Source organism: Clarias gariepinus, chromosome 5, assembly GCF_024256425.1.
Source record: "Clarias gariepinus isolate MV-2021 ecotype Netherlands chromosome 5, CGAR_prim_01v2, whole genome shotgun sequence".
NCBI classification, from domain to species: Eukaryota; Metazoa; Chordata; class Actinopteri; order Siluriformes; family Clariidae; genus Clarias; species Clarias gariepinus.
The window spans coordinates 33,838,586-33,864,688 of NC_071104.1; the positions used below are offsets into that span (position 1 = coordinate 33,838,586).

General features: G+C 38.0%; 1 protein-coding gene across 5 annotated transcripts in view; it reads right to left on the minus strand.

Moving 5' to 3' along the window:
* itprid2 (ITPR interacting domain containing 2) overlaps positions 1–26,103 on the minus strand; it is a 77,464-nt gene that overhangs the window by 25,387 nt on the left and 25,974 nt on the right. For 3 of the 5 annotated variants that reach the window (XM_053496142.1, XM_053496145.1, XM_053496144.1), the window contains exons 3-5: positions 12,347–12,547; positions 10,461–10,503; positions 5,355–5,404 (exon numbers count right to left, since the gene is read on the minus strand). In XM_053496142.1, the coding sequence (XP_053352117.1) occupies positions 5,355–5,404; positions 10,461–10,503; positions 12,347–12,512 (259 nt within the window). In that variant the 5' untranslated portion in view covers positions 12,513–12,547. Of the gene's footprint in view, positions 1–5,354; positions 5,405–6,410; positions 6,657–10,460; positions 10,504–12,346; positions 12,548–16,355; positions 16,500–26,103 lie in introns of those variants that run through there. The other 2 variants (XM_053496143.1, XM_053496146.1) reach the window with 2 other exon arrangements.

Consider the following 26,103-nt stretch of genomic DNA (forward strand, 5'->3'; position numbering starts at 1 on the left):
ATTTAGATTAGATTAAATTGAACTTTATTATGCAAATTAAGTTATTCAGAATAAAAAAAACTATTTATTATTCATCCATCCATCCATCTAGGAACCTCTGTAGTCCAAATAGGGATTGTAGAAACCAATGGTGATTACCCTGATTACCCTGAGGAAACCCAACAAGCATGGGGAGAACATGCAAACTCCATGGACACAGACCCTGAGGCGGGAATCAAACCCGGACCCTGGGGGTCCAAGGCGACATTACTAACCACTAAGCCACCGTGTCATTTATTACACAGTATATGGAGAAAGTCTTCATTATCAGTACTTTAATAAAAAACAAGTCCTTTACAGCACAAATACAGCAAAGGTTTATCCACATGGGAATGTGCAGACACGCCGTCAATGCATGCCTCAAAAAGTCTGGGGGGGAGGAGATGTTTTTATTGTGTACATCATGCATTATGTCAAACACAGGACATACTGTACAGCACATGTGGAGCACACTGTTACAAACAAAAACACCCCCCCCCCCCACTACACTACAAATTAAGTTTCTGAATATATTCATCCCAAAAGGAGCTTTTAAAAAAAGTTCTGTTTCAGTGAGTTTGCATATGGATAAAAAGTAAAAAAAAAAAAAAAAAAAAAAAGAACATGCCTCATGCACATGTGGACTAGGCAAATGTATAAGTTTTATGATACGGGTACAATTTCAGGACAGAGGAGTTTGCACTTCGGGGTTGCTCAGTTATATGAATTTCTGCATAACTTTTTGCATTATTTTACTCTTTTATAAAGAAAGAAACAGCTGGTGATGTGTCTGCTTTGTTGCACAGACATTCCACAAAAAAGAACGTACAGTGATTCTGAATGAAAAAAAACAGACATGTCGGTCTTTAATAAATGAAAAAGTGCTAGAGTTGGCAAAAGTCTCCAAGTACAACAGGAATATAACAATCTGTGACATGTCGCTGCAAGAATCTTTGGATGGTAACATTAACTCTGTTTAGTGTTGTGCTGGATCACACCAGAGCGTCATTGATTATTTTCCTAAACGGTAACAGCAAGACCCTAAGTGTTTTATCCGATAGTTATACTGTAGTTGCTGTCGTTGAGCCCTTGAGCGACGCCCTTAACCCTGTCTGATCCCGGTATCACTGTGTTCCTGTCACTAATCACAATGTCAAAGATCAGTAGGAAGCATGACAAACAACCGTGCCGTGCATTTCACAAGGATAAATACACAAGAATAATCGGTAAGCTTCTATTATTACTGTACTTTACCTAAGATCCTCACATCGCTGCCTGCAGATCAGAAACCCCTCTGAAGAACAGGTTCAGCACGAACTGTTCCTTCAATCTTACTGTCACTGTTTCGGCCACTCCTTTTTCCCTTGTAGAAATTTATTTACCGCAACCGCAGCTCACACACACACACACACACACACGCTCTTACATTCACGCACATGTCTATACTTGTCTAAAGAACTAAAGATCCAGCATTTCAGAAAGGATCTCATATCTGGGTTAAACTGATGAATAAATGTTTCTTGGAGACCATAAATGCAGAACAATATTTTAAATATGGATATTTTTTAAAATATACTTTATGTTCAGCACTTACAGTTTATGAATAAGAAAGTTCGTTTTACTGAACTGTATAAGGCAGTGTTATGAAAGAATATTTAGTTTAATTCCTTTGTTTGTTGTTTTTTTTGCTTGTGAGTTTTGCTTTTTACGCAATCAGACTAGTTGCTCGTAAACCGGTGTTGAAGTAAAAGTACTATACAGCGATCAGACATAACATTTAACACCACATTCCATTAACATTGCTTTCCAACTTTATACCATTCAACTGGTGGTAGGTTCAAAGGCACCCAAGGCTCACCCATGCCCGTGGTCCGATGCTGCACATCTCCCCAAATAGAAAGTCGATGCTGCAGACGATAGAAAGGCACCAGAACACCCAGTGCACCCCAGCCCAGAACCCAAAGTGCCCAAGGTGCTTTGCAACCCGCCCTCCAAATTCCCCAGATCCCAATCTCATCAAGCATCCATTGGATGCGCCAGACGAACATGTCTGATCCGTGTAGGCCCCACCCCACAACCTACGGCACCAAAAAGATCCTGGTGCCAAACACCAAAGCGCTCACCCCCACAGGTCCTGTGGAGTCATGCCCTGAGGGACCAAAGCATGACTCGGCAGCACAAGGGGAACTTCAACAATAGCGGGCATACATGATGTTTTGCATTGTGATGTTATATCTGATCGTTGTAAAAGGTACCAAAGCTGAAAAGGGAATGGATAAAGAAGGCTCACTTTAACCTTTATACTGTAGAGCTTCAAATCTACAGTACCGCAAATTTGTGGACGATAATCCGAAATATCCATCCAGAATGCGAAACTGCTAAAGCTGACACTTGCTAAAAGTCGTTCAACGAAAATGATATTAATATTATGTGCTGCATGTATAGTTTTGACCCCGTGTTCATTTTAGAAATGCTGTCTACGGCAGATCCGTAGCAGAAAAAACAACTCGTACTCATTCTCTATCTCGCTTATCTTGTACATGGTCACAGGAGGCCTAGAGCCTACAGTATCTCGGAGCACTAGACGGGATACACCCTGGAAGGAGTGCTGATCCATCCAACCTCACACATCACAGGCAATTTAGGAACACCAATTAGATAAATCTGCATGTCTTTAGACTGTGGGGGGGAAACCGGATTATCTGTAGGAAACCCACCAAGCACAGGGAGAACATGCTAACTCCATGCACACACATCATATGCTGTAATCAAACCCTTGGAGGTGAGAGGTCACAGTGCTAACCACTATGCCAGCGTGCTGTCCAGAGAGAGACTTCTCTTCTACTTCAAACTGGAACAGGTAATCGTGAAACAAAGTTCTACAGGACCCAAAATTGCAGGCCAGTCAAGTTCTTCCACACCAAACTCATCCATGTCTTCATTGACCTTGCTAATGTGCAGTCGTGTTGGAACAGGAAGGGCCGTCTCCGAACTGTTCCCACCAAGTTGGGAGCAAGGATTGTCTTGGTAAGCTGAAGCTTTAAGAGTTTTTTTTATTGGAAATAGGAGGCCGATAACAACAACTGATAAACGACCCCACACCAGTTCCGACACGTGTAGGTAACACTGGTGGAGTTCTGATTTTCTTTAATTTCTTGTATTATTTTTAATTGAGGAATAGATAAAATGTTTTCAAAGAAGCAATGTTAAAGCAGTATGCAACATAACTTAATACAAAAAAGATTTTCCTTTAGAGTAAATAAAAATAAATAAATAAATAAATAATGAAGGCTTCAAAGTAAACTTCCAGAACACAAGCTGGGGATTTTTTCCCTCTTTGTCTCTCCAACCACTGGGTTTTGAATGTAATTCATTATAGCATTTGTTACTCAGATCACTGCTTTCCACTGCTGCTCATTTGGTTTTGAATTTCAATACAACCAGTTCTTCAATTAGTTATTTTTATTTATTATTATTATTATTATTATTGTTGTTGTTGCTGTTGTTGAACAATTTGTTCCACACCCCAGTCTTGTAGATTGTTATAATATAGTTTTAAGATCATTTTAGACTATTTAAATAATAATAATGATCTGTGACTCAATTCTAAATCAAAACCTGACCCATCGATCCAATAAGCGACCAACAACAAAACGATTCCACTGCGTCAGCGATTAACTGACAGCTCTAGATAACACACTTAATTATTGGCTAGAACCGTTCAGTTCAACAGTTCAGGTGACCAGTCATTCCACAGCATAACTATAATAACAAACAAACAATTATGTACACACTGGCTGCACATCACAGTTCCAGCTTTGAGAACCACCGAGCCCTGGCATCACAGTCACCTTTTTACCCCCCCTCGTTTTAAGGGTGTGGGCTACTGGCTACCATTTCAGCCTGACGCTATCCGATACACGGCACTCGGTTCAGAATTCCCCGACATTTTGCGCGAAAAATGCCACGGTTTATCGAACGGGTCAGTAAACTCGTCACTCCACATTCCAGTCGCGAAACAGAGTAAGTCATAAAAGGACAAGGTTTCAGAGGTTTGGTGGACATGGTGAAGTTTCACCCATGTTTGGACCCGTATTATTTTTTTGGTCTTGATTACAAAATCATATATTACATATATTGTTCATATATTACATACATGTTCAATATTTCTATCCCACAAATAACTGCATTCAAGTCAAACCAGGACTTTTGATTGTGCAGAATTATAGAACACAGTTATGAGAGTAAGTAAACTTCCTTTACTTGGAAGCTTGGATACCATCAATACCCTGGAGCCGTGATCAGACTGCCTGTTTCACGTCTAAAACACTGGCAACTGGGACTTGAAACTCCTTTAATGGCCCAAACATGTAGAAACAGCTTGGAAAGAGTTCAGAACTATATGGGGGATGTGGCTATAAATCCCAGCCGAGTTCCTGTAATGTGCACGTGATGTTGGTGAATGATTGGTGTACACTTCCTTACAGACACTAGTGTCTCTTCCAAAGAGCTGTTTTCAAGGATCAGACATTCCACTCTCTGAACGGTCGCAGGAACGACTGCAGTGGGCTCTGAGCCACCTCAGCCGCAATCGTCACTCACAGAAGTACGGATGTCTTTAAAAGATTTGCAAATGCAGATGTTTAACAGCGACGACGAGTCTAATCACCGTACTGTGCTTGAAGTCTTCTGTAATCGTTAAACAGTATTACACATTCCTTCAAAAGAAATTTCATCACGAGTCCCGGTTTAACTTGAACGGCCTTCATAGCTTAGCGGTGACAAAACCTCTCTGATTGTGCCATGTAAATAAGACAGCTTGTGTGTCATCTCACAGGCATGGTTACATAATTGACACCACAATTCCAATCGAATGATTCTCTCGTCATCTCAGATGTTTGCAATTCTTCCCTTCTTTTGTCCTTTTATATCCTAAGAAAAGCTAGGAGGAGATTTATTTGGTGGAGCACCAATAGAAGAATTAAAAACACATTCTATAATTTGGCGACTTTATATATATATATAAATAAAGTTTTTGCATGGACGAAATTAGTTCCCTTGAAAGAAACAATGCTTAGAAGAAAAGAGAGTGATCTGATAAAACAATCTAATTGTCTACACCTGCCATGGATATATAGAAGGATATCGTAGATAGATATTTATAGCAAATAGTAGTGTATATACATCAGAGCAAATATTGGCCTTGTGCAACCTATAAGTTACATAAGTAGATTTATATCCTGTTTATGTACAGTAAATATTACATAAGGTTCATACTCATAAAGCTCATTGCAGCCAATTATAGCTTGCAACAGTAGATAAAGAGTTTGACTCACCTTTGGTCGGACTGTTGGACTGCTCATCTAAAGAAGCTCCGAGAGGAGTCCTAAAGCACATGCACGCACACACACACACACACAAAGCACACGTCACTTAAGAACATAACACACATGGGCAGGCGTTGGGGGATGATCATCAAGGTGAAGCTTGAGTGAACTGCAAAAATATTTAGACAAGGAATCGTGACGTTTGTGTTTACACAAGGTCATGCTGTACTCCTTCTGTACTTTCCACATTAATTCCACAACACGCAAATAATGGAAAAGAGGATCATTATTAAAATAAGGGGAATGCAAAATACAACTACAACAAAAGGGTTTGTTAATGTTGGATGTAATATGCAGGTGTATTTGCAGCTCAGTGAAGCTTCTCTACATAACCAACAGAACCTTTCGTCGATCCAAGTTCAACTTAAAAGTTGGTAAATTCTGATAATAAACATTTTAAATATGCAACACCATCAAGACATTCATCCATGACAATACGCTGTAAAACAAGCTTGAGAGAAACTCCGTCTTAAACAGTTTTATCCAACAGTAAACCATACGATTTACTCTACATGTAGGCATTTACACTACTAACTGGGAAACTTATACAAATTTACTTTACAACCTAAGAAAAACAGAAGAACCAGTACAACTTAGATTTGCAAGTTTTGCGTAGAATTTCATTGACATCATTTACAGTACATGCAAGTTTTCTGTCACATAATAATAACACACAATATCCATTAAGCAAACGCTATCCACAGCACTTACATATATATTGATATAACTAGACAGAACAGAATTATACAGGAGCAGCTAAAATACCAACAGCTGTTTCACCTTGACGCTGTTAAACTTGCGAAACGTTCAAGTACAGTAAACCATAAAGTGGTGTTACAACATCAGGACAGAACATTATACCATTTCTTTATACATAACAATTAGATTGTGCAAGATTTCAACTTTAAGTGGGTAAACTCTGAAACGTTTCATCTAGTACTAACACAAAAACAAACAGGTACATGATAAAACATGTGCACACACTAAACGTTCATAACCACTCACATTTAACGCTTACAAAATGCTCCTGTCGCTCCCAGACTCCAGTTTCATCCAGACACCTGACTGCTCGAGCGGCGTGAGAAACCTGACAGGAAACACACATGCGTGTACGCGCAGACACACACCAGCCTCAAAGGCTAAGAATAAACTCCGCTCTGTCTACGCTGCGACTCCTGAACCTCGGGACATCGATCAAACTCCTGCACGTCGATAAAACTTCAGCTTTCCTGGATATCCATAAAACCTCAGAGAAGTGAGACAGCCACATGTCTGTCTGTCTGTCTCTCTCCCTCTCGCTCTCTGTCTGTCTCTCAGACACTCTGGGCAGGAGAATGTTTTATTGACCGAGTGTGGAGCAAGCACCAGCATGCAAACAGTCCCCCCCCCAACCCCACACTCCACACAATGTGTGCTTGTCCTGGTCACATGCATCCACAAAACAGTGGAGAAAAGTCAAAACTACAAAAAAAAACAAACAAACAAAAAAAAATAATAAAGTCTGAACAAGTTCATAGTCATAAGCAAGTTCTCTTAAATGACACAGCCCCATCCCCTATATATATATATATATATATATATATATATATATATATATATATATATATATAAAAACGTACATATAACTCATCTTTTTCTTCTTTGTCTTTCGGCTGTTCCCTTTCAGGGGTGGTCACAGCGAATCATTTGCCTCCTAAATCATTTGCTCTCGCTAACCCTATCCCTTTTCATCCTCTTCTCTCACACCAACTAACTTCATGTCCTCTCTCACTACCTCCATAAATCTCCTCTTTGGTCTTCCTCTAGACCTCCTGCCTGGCAGTTCCAACCTCAGCATCCTTCTACCGATATATTCACCATCTCAACCACCATGTCCAAACCACCTCAATCTGGCTTCTCCGAGTTTGTCTCCAAAACATCTAACATGGGTTGTCCCTCTGATGAGCTTATTTCGGTTCCTATCCATCCTTGTCACTCCCAAAAAGAACCTCAACATCATCTCTGCTACCTCCAACTCTGTCTCCTGTCTTTTCTTCAGTGCCACTGTCTCTAAGCTATATAGCATCGCTGGTCTCACCACTGTCTTAAACACCTTTCCTTTCATTCTCGCTGAAACTCTTATCGCACAACACACGACACTTTTCTCCACCCATTTCATTTTGCCTATACCCGCCTCTTTACCTGCCTTTTCACCCTCTTCGTTGCTCTGGACCGTTGACCCCAAGTACTTAAAGTCCTGCACCTTCTATATATAAATGAAGTAATTAATAAAGTCTTCAATAAATCACAAGCCAATGCATTGCAGCATTACTGAAACCCAACTCGTTAAAAGTCCATTTTGTCGCAGTTGATATTCTTAGAAATCATGTCAGATTAAATGGTTAGCGAGCAACTTTAGTGAACAATCAAAACATGAACAAGCGTTAAAAATTCTCAACATTAGCTATTTAGCTAGGAATTAAAATCTTATTTATAAATAAGATTTTTTTTTCCAGTCTTGCCCGAAATCCTGTCAGGTTAGTTTATGGTAGCTAGCAACGACTAGAAAAAAACTTTTGTAAATTTTATTTAAAAAAAAATTATAATAAAAACATGCTTGATTGCCATTAACAATAAAGCGTTTGACATGAACAATTTAAGCTCTGTGTTATTCATTAAGAGTTACAGTGGTTCCTTGGCATTACAAACCACCAACCTCACCATTTAATTTTCGCCTTAAGAACTAGATTTTGCACAAAGTATTTGCATTGAACCGAGACAAACCAAATGCCGGCTAAGTTGCGCGCACGTCCAGAAGCCGTTCAAAACCTGTTTGCATCAGTGGGAAGCCAAGCGAAATAAGTTTACATATTGTGTGGGTTTTTCTTTTCTTTTTTTTTGCATTTTGTGCATGATTTACTGTAGATGGCACCATGGATCCAAAGAATGTTAGCAAAGATGGTAGCAAGAAGAAAAGGGAGCCACTTTTAGTTTGGTTTTTAAAGCAGCTGTTGCCAAGAGGAATCATTAATCAAATGTTAAATGAGGTTTAATGTTAATTTATTTTATATTTTACTTCACACATTAAGTAAAAGATATTTCACACTTTTTCTAAACGTTTTAATTGTTCTTAGATGCAAAAATATGATTACAGGTATGGAAATTAGTAATATTGGTAATATTTTTGGGGGACCTGGAACTGGATTATCTGCATTTACATTATTTCTTACAGGCAAATGTGTTTTGCAATACGAAAGTTCGCCTTGCCTCTGGAACAGGTTAAATTTGTATGTTGAGGTTCCGCTGTAACTATCCTCACAGGATATTGTTTGTATGATAAACTCATGTTAGCTAGCATAAAACTACAGTAGCAACTGACTAGGCAGCTAAGGTTTGGTAACATTTACATATAACTAAGACACAAGAGTCCTCTCAGAATTAATATCATTTTCTGGTGATATGTTACCCATTTTTACAGAAATATTAGTGAACATTTAAAATGCTTATGAACAAGATTTAACATAAATGACAACATTTTTGCTAGGTCATGTTGCTTAGTAGCTTAGCATTAGCTGTAAAGTTTTGTAGTGTTAAAGGGACACTTCAGGTTTTTTCCCCCCCTTAAAGTTTGTCTTAAATCATAATTGAGGTAAATATAAGTACATTATAGTAGTCTGTACTTGGTCAGTATTAATTTTCTGTTCTTCACACAGACTGTGAAGTGTGAAGAACAAGAGTGTGAGCACAACGTAAATAATATGGGGCCAAATTCCACAACCCTCGTTCCGTGTTAAAATACATTTCAAAGTTCAGACCAGACCATGACATGACTAGACGTACGACTACTTGTGATTAGCCACATGGCTATTTCCAGTTAGCTACACAGCTACTGCCAGTAAAAGAAAATTGTTATATTTATACTAAATATATATATATTAAAAAAAGTGTTACTTTATAAATATTCACTCGATTTAGCTCAGAAGGACAGCAGAAGCTTCATATGAGTCTCAGATGAACTTTTTTCATTTTGCTTTTTTACACGGAATGACGATTGTGGAATTTGGCCCCGATTACATTATGCTCGCATTTCCGGGGTGACGATCTTCACGGTCGGACGGCAGAACAGAAAAATTTATCACAACCAAGACCTACTGTATTGTAAGAGACTTACAAAAATCCAAACTATTCCTTTAAAATGCCGCCAACCTACTGTCAGAAATTTTGTCAGGCAGGCTTAGCTAGTTAGTTAGCTGATTTGTTTATAAAGATAGCTAGCAATCTTCTCAGAAAGCTTTGAGGTTAGCCCAGGTTATGTAATAATTGCTCGTATTTAGAGCATTTATGAATCAAAGTTGGAAAATTACCTCAGAAATCCAGTCAGGGTTACTTAACGCTAATGCTGATCTTTTTTCGAGGAAGTTCTGACATAAAATAAAAAAATAAAAAAAACTTACTGCCCCTAATTATAAATATACACGTTTCAACAGTTATACAACACTATTCTAATTGGGGGGGGGGGGGGGGGGGGGGGGGGGAGATATTTGCACTACTTGTGTAAACTGACCTATATAGATGTATGTATTCCTTACTTTTGTCTTACTTTTGTCTTAGTGACTCAACATTCAGGAAATACAGTTAATTATCAATGTCTCATGAAAGTAACAAGAGGGCAAAAGGGTCGTAACATGAGGCAATGGCGTAGGAGAGACTAAGAATTCCTCTAGATGACTGCTTTAAACTGTTTAAACAGGACAAAAAACACACACACACTTAGACAGACACACATGCACCAAAGTGCCAGCCCAGCAGAAGAGAGCTAGCACCCTTAGAGCGAACAGGAAATCTAAACTTGGACACTTCACAAGAACCACAAAGCCATTCACATCTCGGTCTGAAATCCACAGCGAATCAGAAGGCATCGCGCAAAACCATCCGAAGAGTGATTTTTCATCCTGAGCTCTTACAGAACCCTTTGTGTCAACCCCGCGAGACGTATTTGAGTCACAAACCACAAACATTAATCTTACTGACAACATTTACATTTGAATGCCATTGCATAATGGTTCAGGATCCTACCTGCATTCTCTCAGCCAGCTCGCTATTTTGTTAGGGATCGGACCTAAAAGAAAAAGATGAGAAAAAAAAGAAACACATGTAAAGGAAGTTTATAAAGCAGGCCACAATCCCACGAACAGCATCCGGTAAAGTTCCCACAGCCAAAACAGCCACACACACACACACACACTCACGCACGCACACACAAGCACACACAAGCATTAAAGCAAACTTTTATTTGTTTACTGTCACATGAACCAGAATAAGGAATTAAAAGAATGAAATGCACGCAATTTTTCATTTATCCCAAATGTACACAAGACATTTGGTATAGTTTTGTTCTGTTCTGGGCATGCATGGCTAAATTTGCAAAAATGTCAAAAGCCACCAGTTTGGCATTTATTGCACTGCCAGAAAGTTTCATCTCTAACAGACAGAAAAATCTGTAGCCGCTTTAGTACCATCAAGACCAGAACCACTTTTTTCAGCACATAATGTATCAGTCCGCAAACAAAAAGCAATTATACAGTACTGTGAAAAAAGGCTTGAGCCACCCATCATTCCTTCATAATTTGCTTCGAAAGAGACGGACTATCTTGTATTTTTTTATGTAGTTTTAAGGGATAGTTTACTTCCTGAAGGACTTAGTCTTGCATTATTTAGTCCAATCCCTGTACCTGATCAGTCTGTGAGGAAGGTTTTTTTGTTTGTTAAGCCACACAGTGACCTATGAATCATTCAAACATCTAACTTAAGGCATAAACCAATGAAAAACAGATGATGACTGATGATCAGGCTGGCTGAAACTGACGAGAGGGAAAACTAGGTTGCTGCTGAGGTGGTTACATGAATAACCAATTTTTTATATTGTACCTTTACGCACTTTGCAGCCTGTCACCATAAAACACCTACTGTATAAAGTTTGTATTCCTTAAATTGAACCTTTTTCACTCTCACTCATATATTGCTTATCCTGTTCAGGGTCGCGAGGGGGTCAGATGCCCTGGACGTGGTGCCAATCCAGCACACCACGCTACATGTAATTCAGAAACAACAATTAATACTGTCTGCATGTCTTTGGCCTAGAGGAGAAAACCAGAGTAAAACAATGCATCGGCATTTTTAATGTTTAGCTAAAGCAGCATTCTGAGCAAATATAAATCAAACTCACCCACTAGAAAAGTCAATTCACCGAAGGGATGCAAGGTTTGAAAAACTAAGTTTTTTTTTTGCCTGCTGAAATTTCCCTTTGTGTTGAATTTACACCATCTACATAAACGTAGATCTGTAAATTCAAAAGCTCTCTAAAACGTTGGGACACCAAAAATACAGGAATGGTTTCTGGGAAACAAAATGGAGAAATAGCACTCCTGGAACAACATCTGGACGACTCTTTGTTCTTGCTGCTGCCCATTAGAGACGCAATGTTAACCCTAGATTATCTCTAAAATCATACATGCTAGTAGGATCACACTTGGCAGCACCACACATGCAACCAGTCTGGTTAAATCTGAGTGAAATCCACCAATACACAGTTGGCGTGAAAATATCCACTCCACTGGCTTACACTAGGTGAATTTTTTATTTAAACATGATAAACCGGTAGCTAAAATTTCCCATCATCTGTCTCAACCTTTGTAGATCCAGTCCAAAAATAAGCATTTACTTAATGCAAGTATCTGATTGATCTGATTATGTCTGCAACAATTCTCCACTTTTACCCTCTCCAAACTGTTTTCTCTCCAAGACGTGTTTGAGACAAAGACACTGATGTAAGGATTAAAGAGAAAGCCTTAACGATTGGAACAGCGCCACCTTGTACCAAGACAGTGTCGAGACTGCCTGACAAAGACAGTGTGGTGAAGGAGATAGAGAAACAGAGAGAGACGGATAAGCGAGTGAGGTACCTGTCTCAGCTGTTGTTTCAGACTTCTTCTTCTTGGTGGTACTGAGCGGTTCGTCTGGTTCTGGGGCCGGCCATGATTCTCGACTCTGCGCCCATGCCATCCTCCTCAGCGAGGCAGCTTTCCAGGGGTGATCCCTGCCTGTCGGGGGCAATTCACAGTTCTCCATGTCCTCCTGGGCCACTACAGAAGGAGATTAAACACCTGGATGGAAAAGAAAGAGGAAACGATTCACGATTCTCTAAGTGGTTGGCGATATGACACAAATATTACACAACAAATTCACATTCCTGCGGTGCATGATATACAGAGAATGCGGAGGTGTGTCATGCGGAGACGCCATCTCGTGAGAGACACGCTCTATTTAAATCAGCTCTGGTATCAGTTTGGCGATACGTGAAGCGCCATACAAAAGAGTTGCGATACATCACTGAATCGGTTTCCCCTACATTACTACAAGCAACAAACTAAAAACAGTCCAAGAGTTTATTAAAAACCCTGTTGATGCTTCACTCACACATTGTAAATTATCTTGTTTTTGGACCGAGTGCGCTAGGGTCTGGGTTCGATTCCCGGCCAGGACCGATTCCCATCTCTGTACGCATGGAATCTGCATGTTTTCCCCGCGCTTCGTGGGTTTCCTCCAGGCACTCCGGTCTCCTCCCACAAGGACATACAGGTTAGGTTTACTGGCGTTCCCAAATCGCCCGTGGTGTGTGAATGAGTAGAGCATGTGATGTAGTCTACTCCACCTTGTGCCCCAAGTCTCCATCCTGAACACAGACGATGTTCGAGCGATTATCAATTATATACCAGTAAACTGATAACATGATCGTCTGCATTTATATTAAGCTAATGTAGCATAATCTGAAAAAAGTTCATACTAGCTACAATAGATGGGTATCCGAACATTGCTGCACACGGAGCTTAGCAGGCAATGAGGTCAAGGTTGTTGATCTGTTGGCCTACAGTCCGATTACGCAAGTGTGGAATGTGCCAGACAAGCAAGTCTACAATATCGGTATGGACACAGTCCCTGAACCACTTAATATTATCTCATTAACAAACACCCTAAAGAATGCACCCATGTTCGTATGTCCGGTTGGTCTTTTTTTTTATTGTTTTGTTTTTATAATGCTGTCATTTGCTTGTTTATATTACAAATTCATGCTGATTTTATGTTACCTGTTGGAAACTTGTAGCATGTGCCTATTCGCAAAAGTACGTTTAAGAATCTAAGAATGAAGAAAATGCTGAATAAAACACTGAATTAAGCCTGTCAACAGCTAATACTCAGTGTTTTGTGTTGTTTTAATGTCCTGTTGGCTAACTTCATGTGTTAATCTTCTGTTAGGTTTTTCTAGCCATCCAGCCAACCATAAATAGTTTAGGACACTTTTTTACCACCGTTTCATCATTCAACATCCCGTCACTTCCAGTTTTTACATCACCACCTTTAATATTTTCCAATTTCACCCGTCTAACTAAAATTTCTGCTCGGTTTTTATTGTTCACACATTTTCACACTTTCCATTTACCAACTTTCAAACTACAACAACCGATGGCGTGGCAAACGAACGATATTAAACTTCATCAAGAACATCTAAATAAAAATGAATTATAATAAAATCCAAAATTTGGTAAATAAGGATGCGGGTATGCATGTGGTAAATTATAATAAGTATAAAAAAGAAAATTGCAACCACTAATCTTAAATTTTCCATACATTACTAAATTTTCCAACAAGCCCTAGAGGGTTAAAATAGCACTGACTATTGCAACCATGCATATCATTATTATTATTGTTGTTGTTTTACTGTAATAACATGTAAACGAGTTTGCACAAATATTCAGGTCACATACTTTAAAAAAATTATTTCGCTTTTGAGTTTTAAGCCGCCGCATAAAGGAACTCCCATTCAAAGTAGCTCAATTTGTATGGCAAATGTGTGTTTCAAGTTTCACTAAAGTAAAAAAAAAACAAACAACAACAACAGAAAAAACAACAACAGGAACATCATCTGAAATGTGTGAACAAAAACTGTGACAAATTCAGTGGAGTAAAATCCATGTAATGGATACATGATACATAAACCCATGTATTAAGTATCATTTACATTCTGAACAAAATAACTGGCTGATGTGCGGCAACAGCACTTTTAGGTTTGTATGCGACACTAAATAAAATAAACTTAAAATCAAACACTTTTCGAATAAATGTTTAAAACGTTATTTATGTCCGCTTATCACTGGTTCAATATGCTCCCCTATCATGTCTGCTCGACACACAATACTGTTCAGCTGAAGAGTAATTAATGTTAATAATTAAACTGTGACATCAAACAGAAAACAATAAAAGAGAATGAACATGAGAAATGTAACTCTATATGGTGTACGGACTGAAATCGCTAGAACAAAATCCGGGTATGGATTTGATCCTGGTAGGAATTTTGTCACTGCTATAATCATTGTTGATCTATTGAGTAATTGAGAATAATCTACAACAAATGGTGTTCAAGTTCAAACGCGACTTGTGATGAAATTTCTCCTGAATGAACCCGCAACCCTGATCGACATCAAGCACAGTACGGTGATGAGACTCAGGCACAGTAAAACATTTGAATGATGCAAAACGTAAAGAAGGCCGTATGTCCGTGAATGACGATTCCGGAGCACATTTTGCGCCCAAAAAAAAAAAAGTTTTTTAATTTTATTATTGGTTTTATTATCACATTATCACCTGGTTTTAATATATCCTGTTTTTGCAGGACGAGGCGCAACCTCATACTGTTCACCGGACATCTTGTGCATTACATTTACTCTGGGAGTTATCACCACACCCACCATATACAGTACTGACCTCGCTCTGAGGCCATTTGCATTAAAGGAGTGCCTGGGGGGCCAGCGTTTTAGCAGTAATGACACGAAGCAGGTAATCCGATTTTAATTGTATTCTGTTTTTGATTGTATTCTGTTTCTTCGCACAATCAAAAGACCAAGTTTGACTTGAACACCCCTGATATTTGTGCCATCTCTTGTTTTACTACATTTTGTTTATCATCATCATCACTTCCAAACAATTTTTGCTCAAATGCAAGTAGTAAAATATTTATTTTTTTATATTACTGTGTAGTCGCAATGCAAATGATTTACTGTACTCATGTATTATTGTTAGTTCTTGATACGCTCTCACTAGAGCTAAAATCTTTTATACACTTTTCTGGTTGCAAATTCTAAATATTTGGATTCTGAATTATTCTACTGTACATATTAATTAACACATTGGCTTTGTCAATTAAGATGGGATTTGTCCAAAAAAAAAAAAAAATTAGAATTATCTTTATTGATTTTTTTAATTCACTGATACATATTTCCTAATATTTATTTCCTTGGTTAGATTTACTAGAAATTGTAGAGGATTTAAAATGAACAAATAAAAAAAACATGAATTCCCTGATGTTTAAAAACTTGTGACAGGCACTGCATCAACTTAAAAAACAAAACAAAACAAAAACCCTAAGTTGATGAATTGCTTGAAAAAAAAAAAATTACAAACAAGATTAAGAATGCACTCGATTTATTTCTGCAGATCAGAATATTTTAATCATCCTGCTTCACACAAGCCCTGTGATTTATTCGGACATTCAGATAAACGACTGATAACACGTCCTCCTTCTCCAACTAACTCATAATGAAGTATGTAAGCTAAGAAATACGAATAAAACAATCCTCAAAATCATTTTCAAAACTTTATTGTGACTTTCATGAGCTAAAGTCGAGCTGAACCATTGCTATCTGATCTCATAGTGAAAGAAGACAATAGATAATGATGCATTCCTATACAGGTCTGGTCATGCTTTATGTTGATTAAAGAATTAAAGCGGTCATGCAAAAATTTTGCAAGCAGGCTGTCTCTGGAATGGTACGAAAGTTTTCTGGCAAACACGACAGACATTAAAGTAGATTTTAAAAAAAAAGAGAGAGAGAGAGAGAGAGAGAGAGAGAGACTCACCGCAGGCATGTGCAGAAAGTCAACACACCTGATGAAGATCGTTCAACGTGAACATGACCCTCTAATACAATCCCACTTAGATGGTGGTTGAGAGGGAGAGAGAAAGAAAGAGAGAGAGAGGGAGAGAAGGAGTGGGATGGAGGGAGGGAGTCTAAAAACCTAATACGAGTAAGACAGGAAATATCTGTTTAAGTTGAAAGATTACACACGAGTCCCAAGTCGTTTTCTGTTTTTAGGCGGCCACTTTTCTATCTTTTTTTTCCCTCTTTCTTTTTCTCGAGGAACTGGAACACGTGCACTCAAGCGGGATGTGTTTATCACCCGACTGTACTGTATAATCTCTCCTGGATCACACAGCATGCCTATTCTTAGGCTGAAGCTATTTTCAGGGTGATTTTCATAAATAAGCAGGAAGGAAAGCGTTCAGTAAACAGAAACTAGTTGATCAAGTACACACTGGAAGGACAGAAGGACATGAGGAGGCAGAATGGGAGAGATGGCACCTGGAGAACAGTAGTGCCTGTTTAAATGTTTTTACATCCTCTGACTCACTTAAACCCAGACTTACACTTGCCAAGTCACATCCAGTTACGTAATGTTAAACGCCTTTAAAAAAAATAAAAAAATAAGCCCAAATACATCAGAAGATTGTTAGGATCCGTAGGATCAACATGGTCGGTGATGCAATAAAAAATCTATATTGAGTTCACTAATAATCGAAGTTTTTCTTTTTTCATTTGTTTTATTTTTCCAACCACTCTTAAGCTGCTAAATAAATATTGACAAACGTCCTCTTAACATGAACATTTGCTTCATTGTTTGCTGTTAGGCTAGAAAAATATGTTAAGATACTAAATGATTGCTATTTAAACTGTGGTATTTAACTTTTACGATCGCAATATGATTTTGAATTAATCATAATGAATTAATAATGAACTAAATCATAATATAAACAAAATTATAATAAACAATTCGACTTGTATATGTTGAATAAATAAATGAACAAAACATCTATAATAATGTATTTTACATTTGAAAAGATACAAATAACACAAAATATATTTAGCAGCCGCTTCAGTCAGTTTGTAAATAAAAAAAAAATACAAATAAAAAAATTATACAAATAAAAATATTAGGAAAAAAAGCCCATAAATTTATTCAAGACCCAAAAGCATATTAACATAATTAAGCATAATATTAATACAGCGGCACCTTGGCATACAAATTTAATCTGTTCCAGAGACTAGTTCTTTCGACGAAATTTCGTATTGCAAAACGTATTTTCCCATAGGAAAGAATGTAAATGCAGATAATCTGTTACGGACCCCCACCACCCCCCCCCAAAAAAAAAGTAAAAACAAAACTCAAAGTGCCTCCCTTTTGTTCTAGCTATCGTCCTTGCAAAGAAAAAAAAGGGAAAAAAAATCCGTATTTAATCTTGTTTTGCTTGGCTTTGTATGCCGATGCAAATTTTACTTCTTATGGCGAAAATCACAAGTCTGTTCGCATGCCAAGGTACCACTGTACTAAGAGGGGTCAAAGTGGGACTTCTGTATAAAATCCCCTGCTACAACGAATGCACTTATCCCAGCGTTTCACTAGAGCTTAGATACCATCAATGTAGAAAGTTCTTGCAGTACGCCAGAACCATGATCGAACTGCCTGCTTTAAGTCTGAAACCCTGGCCTCCCAGGAACTCCTTTAATGGCCCAAACATGTGGAAATGGCTTGGAGCGAGGTCAGGACTGTACGAGGGATGTGGTAATAACTCCCAGCAGAGTTCCTGTAATGTGCAAGTGGTGTTGGCGAATGATTGTGTGTACAGTTCCCACAGCGGCGACTGCGGCTAAGAGTCTCATCACTGTACTGTGCTTGAAGTCTTTTGTAAATTTCAATAGGTTTTATGCTCTCATTCATGATAAATTTATTCACAACTTCCGGTTAGACAAGCACTGTCCTCGCTTTACACTAGAATAAACTGAAAATCAATAAAACCACGAGTCCTCAGGAATGCATTCAAGAAATGTCTAAAATCTTGAGAAACCGAAAACCTTCTAATAGAGCCAATAATAAAGTAATAGATCGTTTCATGTCTCTGACATCGTCTCAAATGGCTCATTTGCTTAAATAAAAACTAAAATCCGTAAATACCGTTTTTAACTATTTTAGCTTCGGGTCATTTACGCAGCATTACACAACTATAGAGTCTGAACAATGCCTAAGGGGGTCAAGAGCAAACTTGAGTAATTAGCATAATTTGTATGGGGGGAAGAAATTGGCCAATATTCCTTTATTATTGGTACAGAAACGGGTCTGCATCTTTATCCTTGAAATCAGATTCTATATTAAAAGGGAAAATCTCATCCGCTTTGTCTCTACATACAGCAGTTTAAGGGATGTCATAATGGTTAAAAAAAAAAAAAAAAGTGCTGTGCTGTTGCAATGTTAAGCTCCTTGAGTCTCAAGCCTGCAAACATCAGCATCTCAACTTGTGTTTGCACAGCAAACGGTGAAACACGTCAGAGCTTTTGTTCCTCGGACTCTTATCGTCACTCGCTGCTCTGAGGGATCAAATATCAGTCTTTGGGAGAACTGGAAAATAAAGCCGGTGCCGGATTTTACCCTGATAGAGTGGGTGGAAAAAGGACTTGAGAAAGAGGAGGAAGGCAATGAACATGATGGACATGATCTTGGGTAGCTTGGAAGGCTTGCGTGACTGCATCACAATCCTGCTTCATTAATGATTAACCCAGTTTAATGCTTTGACAAACTGTGTGTAACTATTTGAGAACAGCCAAGGAACAAGTTAGGATAATAAAGGAGAGTTTAGTTGCACCTGATTTGTTTATTAGGGAGGTTTTGGATCAGTACATATTGAATCTGATTGCTTGTTTGAGGTATGAGGATGTACGCTGACATGCATGTAAAACGACAGCCGGAGGTAAATAAATAAATAAATAAATAAATAAATAAATAAAAACTGCTGCCTTGATTATGACTAATATTTGTTCCCTTTCCTTCAGACTGGAATATATACGCATTTAACCATGCACAGAATTCATAATAATTCCAAAGAAAATTTTATTTATTTATTGACTTGTTTGTTTAGAATCTGAGGGGACTGTCTCACACATTCCAATGTCTCAGATAATTTGTTTATTGTACCAAAAATAGACACTGCAGTGCATCAGATACCAATATTTACAATCTTATAAAATATTTTCAGTGTCTAAGTGGATGTATAAAATGTCTGGTGTATCGTACGTGTGTGTGTGTGTGGGGGGGGGGGGGGGGTCTGAAATTAGTCGGCCTCACCGGTTTCATAATTCAGGAACTACTTGTACTATTTAAAACAAACATTATAACACACCAGTTACTTATCTTTTAATCAGTACATTTTTCAATAACAACTAATGCATTAATCATCAACTTGCCAAAATAATAACTAAACCTTACTTACTCCAAAATGTAAAATTTGGTGCAATCAATGTTACATAAAACTAATTGTTTATTTAAAACAGTATGAATTGTACAAATGCTAATTTGTCTATTCAGACATGAATCACAATTCCTTTGTGTATTGATTCATGCATCACCACAGTGACTTCAAAATAATAATAATAATAATAATAATAATAATAATAATAATAATAATATTAAAAAAAACATTTATATTAAAGATGAACCAGTTGATTTTCCTGTGAACAGAATTAGCTGGTTTTCACTTTGTTTGGTCGGTGATCAGCCTCAGATAGAAATGACTCTGTACCGAGCGTAAATCGCGCACGTTAAAAGCCACTTTATTCTTTTATGTGAGCAAACTGGGCTTAAACACCCAATAAACACGCTTACACCAGTGTGGAGACACAGCGAGCGCTAATTAGTCCGTAAATCACTTGCATTAGAAGCTCACGGACAAGTTGAGTTTTGAGACCTTGGAGGCTTTTGAGGCAGTAAAACATTAGTTTCTTTATAATCCTACAGGTGGTGCACTTTGAACTATTCACACGTTTTCATCCCATGTGGTAGGAGTGAATTATTTGCTCAGTTTGTTTAGAAATAATAATTATGGCGGACAACAGAGAACTTGTATTTGTAGTTGGTTTGTATTGTTTAAATGCTGCACTTGGTTTCTAGGTGAGAAAACTAATGTTATGCAGAACAGGTTATATTTAATTACTTATTAAACTCTTTTTAAAGTCTTAAAATTGTAACTAAATTGAAAAAAACAATTTATATGATTTTGGAATATTTATAAAATTGTGATAGAATCACAATTTTAATGAGACTGGCGATAATATCGTATCGGGAGGTGACTGCTGATTCCCATTTCTAGCAAACAATGTATAGGAAATATTAAAAATCATTCAAATCCTCAAAAGAATTATACTTCTCTTGGATAAGGAAAGATAATCGCATGAAGCATGCACTAGTCGAACCAAGAGCAACTTTTCATATCACACTCAAAACTTCATACTTCATCATTTCCCTTTGTTCCTGAAGATAATTTAAGACTCCGCAGCCCCTGATAAAAGTAGACACAGACACACACTCACTCCCCGCATCAGACAAGCGTTACCAAATTAGGTACGGTTTATTCTGGAACGTTGTGTTCAGACCCAGTCATGGCAAATAACTTGTACCTGAAATGAAACATGACTTCTTACATTTGCGCACATTATTTACGTACATAAACACACGAGTTTTGCAAAGTCCCACACACACAGGCACACACCACCAAATAGAAGTGATCAAGGCAAATAGCCTCAAACGGTGTTACATTATGCGTAAGGACTTTTACTACTGCAGGACAGTAACAGTAAATATGTACATAAATATACGGCCACCCAACCCCAAACCTTTCATGACATGCTGCTTATCCTGTTCGCCCCACCGCTGTTTGGGGCTTGTGAACAATCAACAAGAGAAAATATAATGTGACCCGACTTTAACTTCACAGTGGTTTCATTATTTAAATGCAGTTTTTGGTATTCTTTGCTTGCTTTTTAATTAAATAACAATGTAACCAATTTTTTTTGTTAAGTACACGAAGAAAAAAAAAAAGAATATAAAGACAATTTATTATTTTAAAGTCCACACCTACATTACATGCACACTGGCTTAATATCCTAAAATTTTACCAATATTCCCAGAATCCGTTTTTGGAGTGAAAAAGTTGTGTGTCAAGTCATAAAAATCGAGTGAAGTTCTGAAAACGTGTAGAGTCCTCAAAACTTGTGTAAACTCCTGAAAATGTGTAAAACTCTGGACGTTTGCATATAGTCGTGAAAAAAAATAATCCAAAAATGCTGGAGGCTTGTGTGAAGTTCATAAATATAAATGTGAAGGTTCCGTAAAGACGTTTTAAACTTAAGTAAAAAGGTGTGAATGTCTGACAGTTGGAAGTCTTTAAGTGTGTGTAAAGTTCTGAAACCTGATTTAAAGTCCTAAATTTCTGTAAAAACTGTGGGAAGATCTTGCAAGCTTCCGTAAAGTTCTGAACAGACGTGGAAACGATGTGTAAAGTTCTGAACAGACGTGGAAACGATGTGTAAAGTTCTGAACAGACGTGGAAACGATGTGTAAAGTTCTGAACAGACGTGGAAACGGTCCGTAGAGTTCTGAACAGACGTGAAAACGGTCCGTAAAGTTCTGAACAGACGTGAAAACGCCCGTAAAGTTCTGAACAGACGGGAAAACGTCCGTAGTTCTGAACAGACGTGGAAACGGTCCGTAGAGTTCTGAACAGACGTGAAAACGGTCCGTAAAGTTCTGAACAGACGTGAAAACGCCCGTAAAGTTCTGAACAGACAAGAAAACGTCCGTAAAAAGTTCTGAACAGACGGGAAAACGATACTAGATCAGCTTCTATAGCTGTGGACAAAAAAAGTTTTGAAAATAACACAAATATTAATACCATCAGTCCTGTGTCATGCCAACAGTTAAGCATCCCGAGACTATTCATGTATGGGGTCGCTGCTTAGCCAAGGGTGTGGGCTGAATCACAATTTTGCACAATTATGGCAAGAGTGATAACTAAGTGGCTCGGGAAACAAAACATCAAAATTTTGGGTTCATGGCCAGCAATCTCCCCAGAACCTTAATCCCATTGAGAAATTGTGACCAATCCTCATGAGACGGGTGGACCAACAAAAACCCACAAATTCTGACAAACTCCAAGCATTGGTTATGCAAGAATGGGCTGCCATCAGTCACGATGTGACCCAGAAGTTGATTGACAGCACAAGAGGGCGACCTGCAGAGGTCTTGAAAAAGAAAAAGGATCAACACTAAATATTGACTCTTTGAATTAACTTATTGTAATCGTCGATTACTTCATTATACCCAAGTATATATATACATCCAACCAAAAGATCTAAAAACACTCATGCAGCAGACTTTGTGAAAATGTACATTTGTGACATTTTCAAAACTTTTGGCCCTGGCTGTAAGTACTTCTGGATCAAACGTCTGTGTTTGATTTGATCTGGTCATGTGGCACTCAGCACATTGAGATTAGAAGCTAAAAAGGAAGTTAGCCAGAAGGAAATGTTCCGTCTCTGAAAGAAAGAACGAAAGAAAGAAAAAGACAAAGAAAGAGAAAGAAAGAATCCTGTACTCCTATTATGGAGACATTTGGTTCTCAGAAGGGCCTGAAAACCTGCAGGTACACATGTATGCACACACACACACGCCTCATTTCCTTTTGGAAACGGAGAAATCGTCTACTTCTATAAATACAGAGAAAATGTTACGCTGCTCTGACAATGTGCTAGCAGCTCTATAAACACAGCGGTTTAAAGGCGAGTGTACGCTCGGCTTTAAGTCAACAGACTGAGCATGACAGATGGGGAAAAGTCGAGCTTTGCAGGCAAATATGTGCCGTTAGACCAATGTGGGTATGATATGAATGCTACCCTAACAGGAAAAAAAAAAAAAAAAAAAGTGTGCTTTCGAGACAACCATGTGTCCTGCTCTCATTTTTTTACTCACTCATTTAAAAGCACTTACACACGTCATCTAGTCTCTCTCTCTCTCTCTCTCTCTCTCACACACACACACACACACACACACACCTTATGACTAATGTTAGCAGGTTAAAAGCTAGAACTCCCAAATACCCCATTTGTAACCTCTTGATCCTTTGCGTTTCAGTTCTGTACCATATAGAGACCCCAAATTCTGGTTATAAACATGAAATAACAGATAAGAGCAGATATTTTGAAACTGCGATAAAAACTATAAAAGGTGACTAATGCACTTTCCTTAGGCAATTACTTTCGTTAGAACTTGTACCGCAGAACCACTAGATCTGGACAAACATTTATGCCACATATTGAGCATTTAGTGCGATTTTCTCAGGGTTATTTGCAGTGTGTCTACTGCTGCAAATCAACAGTGTGTGCAAAGTGATAAAACATGTTTAAACTCCTTTTAAAAGTTGTGAAATCTGAAGTTATTTAGAGATTTTAAAAGGTCCTGAAACCACATGGAAATTTCCACAAGCATGTGTAAAGTCCTGAAAACCTGCATAAATTCCTGAAAAGTACTTGGGCAACGTTCTCAAAGCTTTTGTACGTTTATGAAACTGTGTCAGGTTCTGAGAGTTTTTACATGTTCCTGAAGAAAAGAAGAACAAGATAAAAACTTCATGCAACGTCCTCTAATTTTTTGTAAACTCCTGAAATAATAATAATGTGTAAACTTTAAATGTTTTTAAAATAGTTAAAAAAAAAAAAAAAAAGTTTGAAAAGTTAATTAATGCATTGTTCATAAAGCTTTTCTAAAAAGTTCCTAAAGCCTGTGTAAAGTCAGGTAAGATCTGAAAGTTTCTATAAACTCCTAAAAATTTGTTTAAAAAAAAAAAGAAGCTTTTTTTTAATCTCCAATTTATTTATTTATTTTATTTATTTTTGAAATTGAAAAATTTATTTCTTTCATTTTTGTGAAGCTGCTTTGAGACAATGACCATTGTTAAAAGCGCTATATAAATAAAATTGGATTTAATTGAATCTTTCAGAACTTAACACTTTTTTCTTAGTTCTGAAAGTCTGCGTACTTTACTTAAAGCTTTTGTAAGATCCTGAAACCAAGTTCTAAAAGTTTTGCTAAATTCTAAAATGCAATGCATCAGGCCTCAAAACCTTGTTTAAACGTCTGCACCATGTCAATCATGAGGAATTTTAAAAATAATGGATTTGCAATATTTTTTATTGATGTTGGCTAGCCCTACGCAGGATAGTTAAACATCTAAAGATTTTAGTCGGCTATGTATTTCAGTTCCCATAACTAATTGTAATCAGCTGAGAAACCCAGAACATCTGGGTTGGATGCCATAGTTTTTTAGCCAATAATCAGTGAAGGAGTACAAGCTACTGTGGTTTACCTACAGCATTCTGCGATTGAACGGCATCTTGCATACGGATGTGAAATAGAGGTGAATTTTATACTCTAGCTTAGTAAAAAACTACTATGAACTAGTAGTTGGGCCATGATAGACATGTAAAACTAGCTAATGACTCTCCCACACACACACACAAATCCAGCTGTTTTGCTAATCAGAGCTCCTTCTCTGTTGACAGCTAAAAACATCCGTGTGTGTGCGAGGACGTAGCCAGCACGAGGCTTTGAGAAGGGCGCATCCTTCTCAGTGAGAAGTTCTCCTTCTCGTTTCTTCTTGCATCCATCAGCTCCATAGCCAGTCTGTTTTGACAATGATGATGAGAGGCAGACTAGACAGACATGACTCCCAGAAAATGAAGTCCAGACACATTTCTCAGGGCCGAACAAAAAAAGGACACGATATCAAAGCAGTACGATGCACTCCTAATAACCAGCAGCTTGTCCCAGAGCATGGAGGATCTAAATAAAAGAGCGGAGAGTGCAATTTGTATGACCGAGCACTGGCATTAAAACAAGACAAGCAAAATATTATGAAAACCTTAACCCTAGCCCAATGTTAGATCACAAGCATGCACATTTTTATTTCTTGTTTTCGGCCTTTCAATTTGCAACCATGATCTAACCTAACTTACACCAGTTACCCTAATACCTCTTTTCTCTTTGAGCTTTTAGCTGTTGTACATGATCTTGCACCGATACCCTTAAGATAATGTATGCTTCAGTCCAAAGAACACTGTACCTTTGTATCCCATGTATAATCAATTGTGTCACTATTCTAGTACCTAGACAATGTTTCTTTGGACTTACAAACAAACTGGACTTACAAACGAGCTCTTGGAACAGAACTTGTTCGTATGTAGGGGACAAGTTGTACAAAGAGAAATCTGAATTGAACCATATTCTGTAAATGCATCATCCCCATCTATCCTTACAGAGAGAACAGAAAAAGTGCACCTCCCTTCTAACCTCCAAAATGAGTTACAAGAGGAAACGTCAGGCCAAAGAACCCGGACATCCAGGAAGAGAGGAGCATCAAAATGCTCACATGCTTGGCCAGCTGTTTCTGCTCAATTTGCAGAAATAAACAGTGACCCCATTATTAATCTAACCTCGTGGTGAAAAAGATCCCTGTTGGGACAAATCCGTTTCCAGATCAAGACTATTTTTAAAAAGATGCATGTGTAGAAACCCTCCCTCACTCACACACACTTTGTGTGACCTCTTTTCACTGGAACTAAACACACACAAAAAAAAAGTTCCCACATCTCGTACCACGCTTGATAAACAGCTGTTAATGGTTGACTGGATGTTTCGTGAGGACATCCAGTTCACTGTGTCTACATGT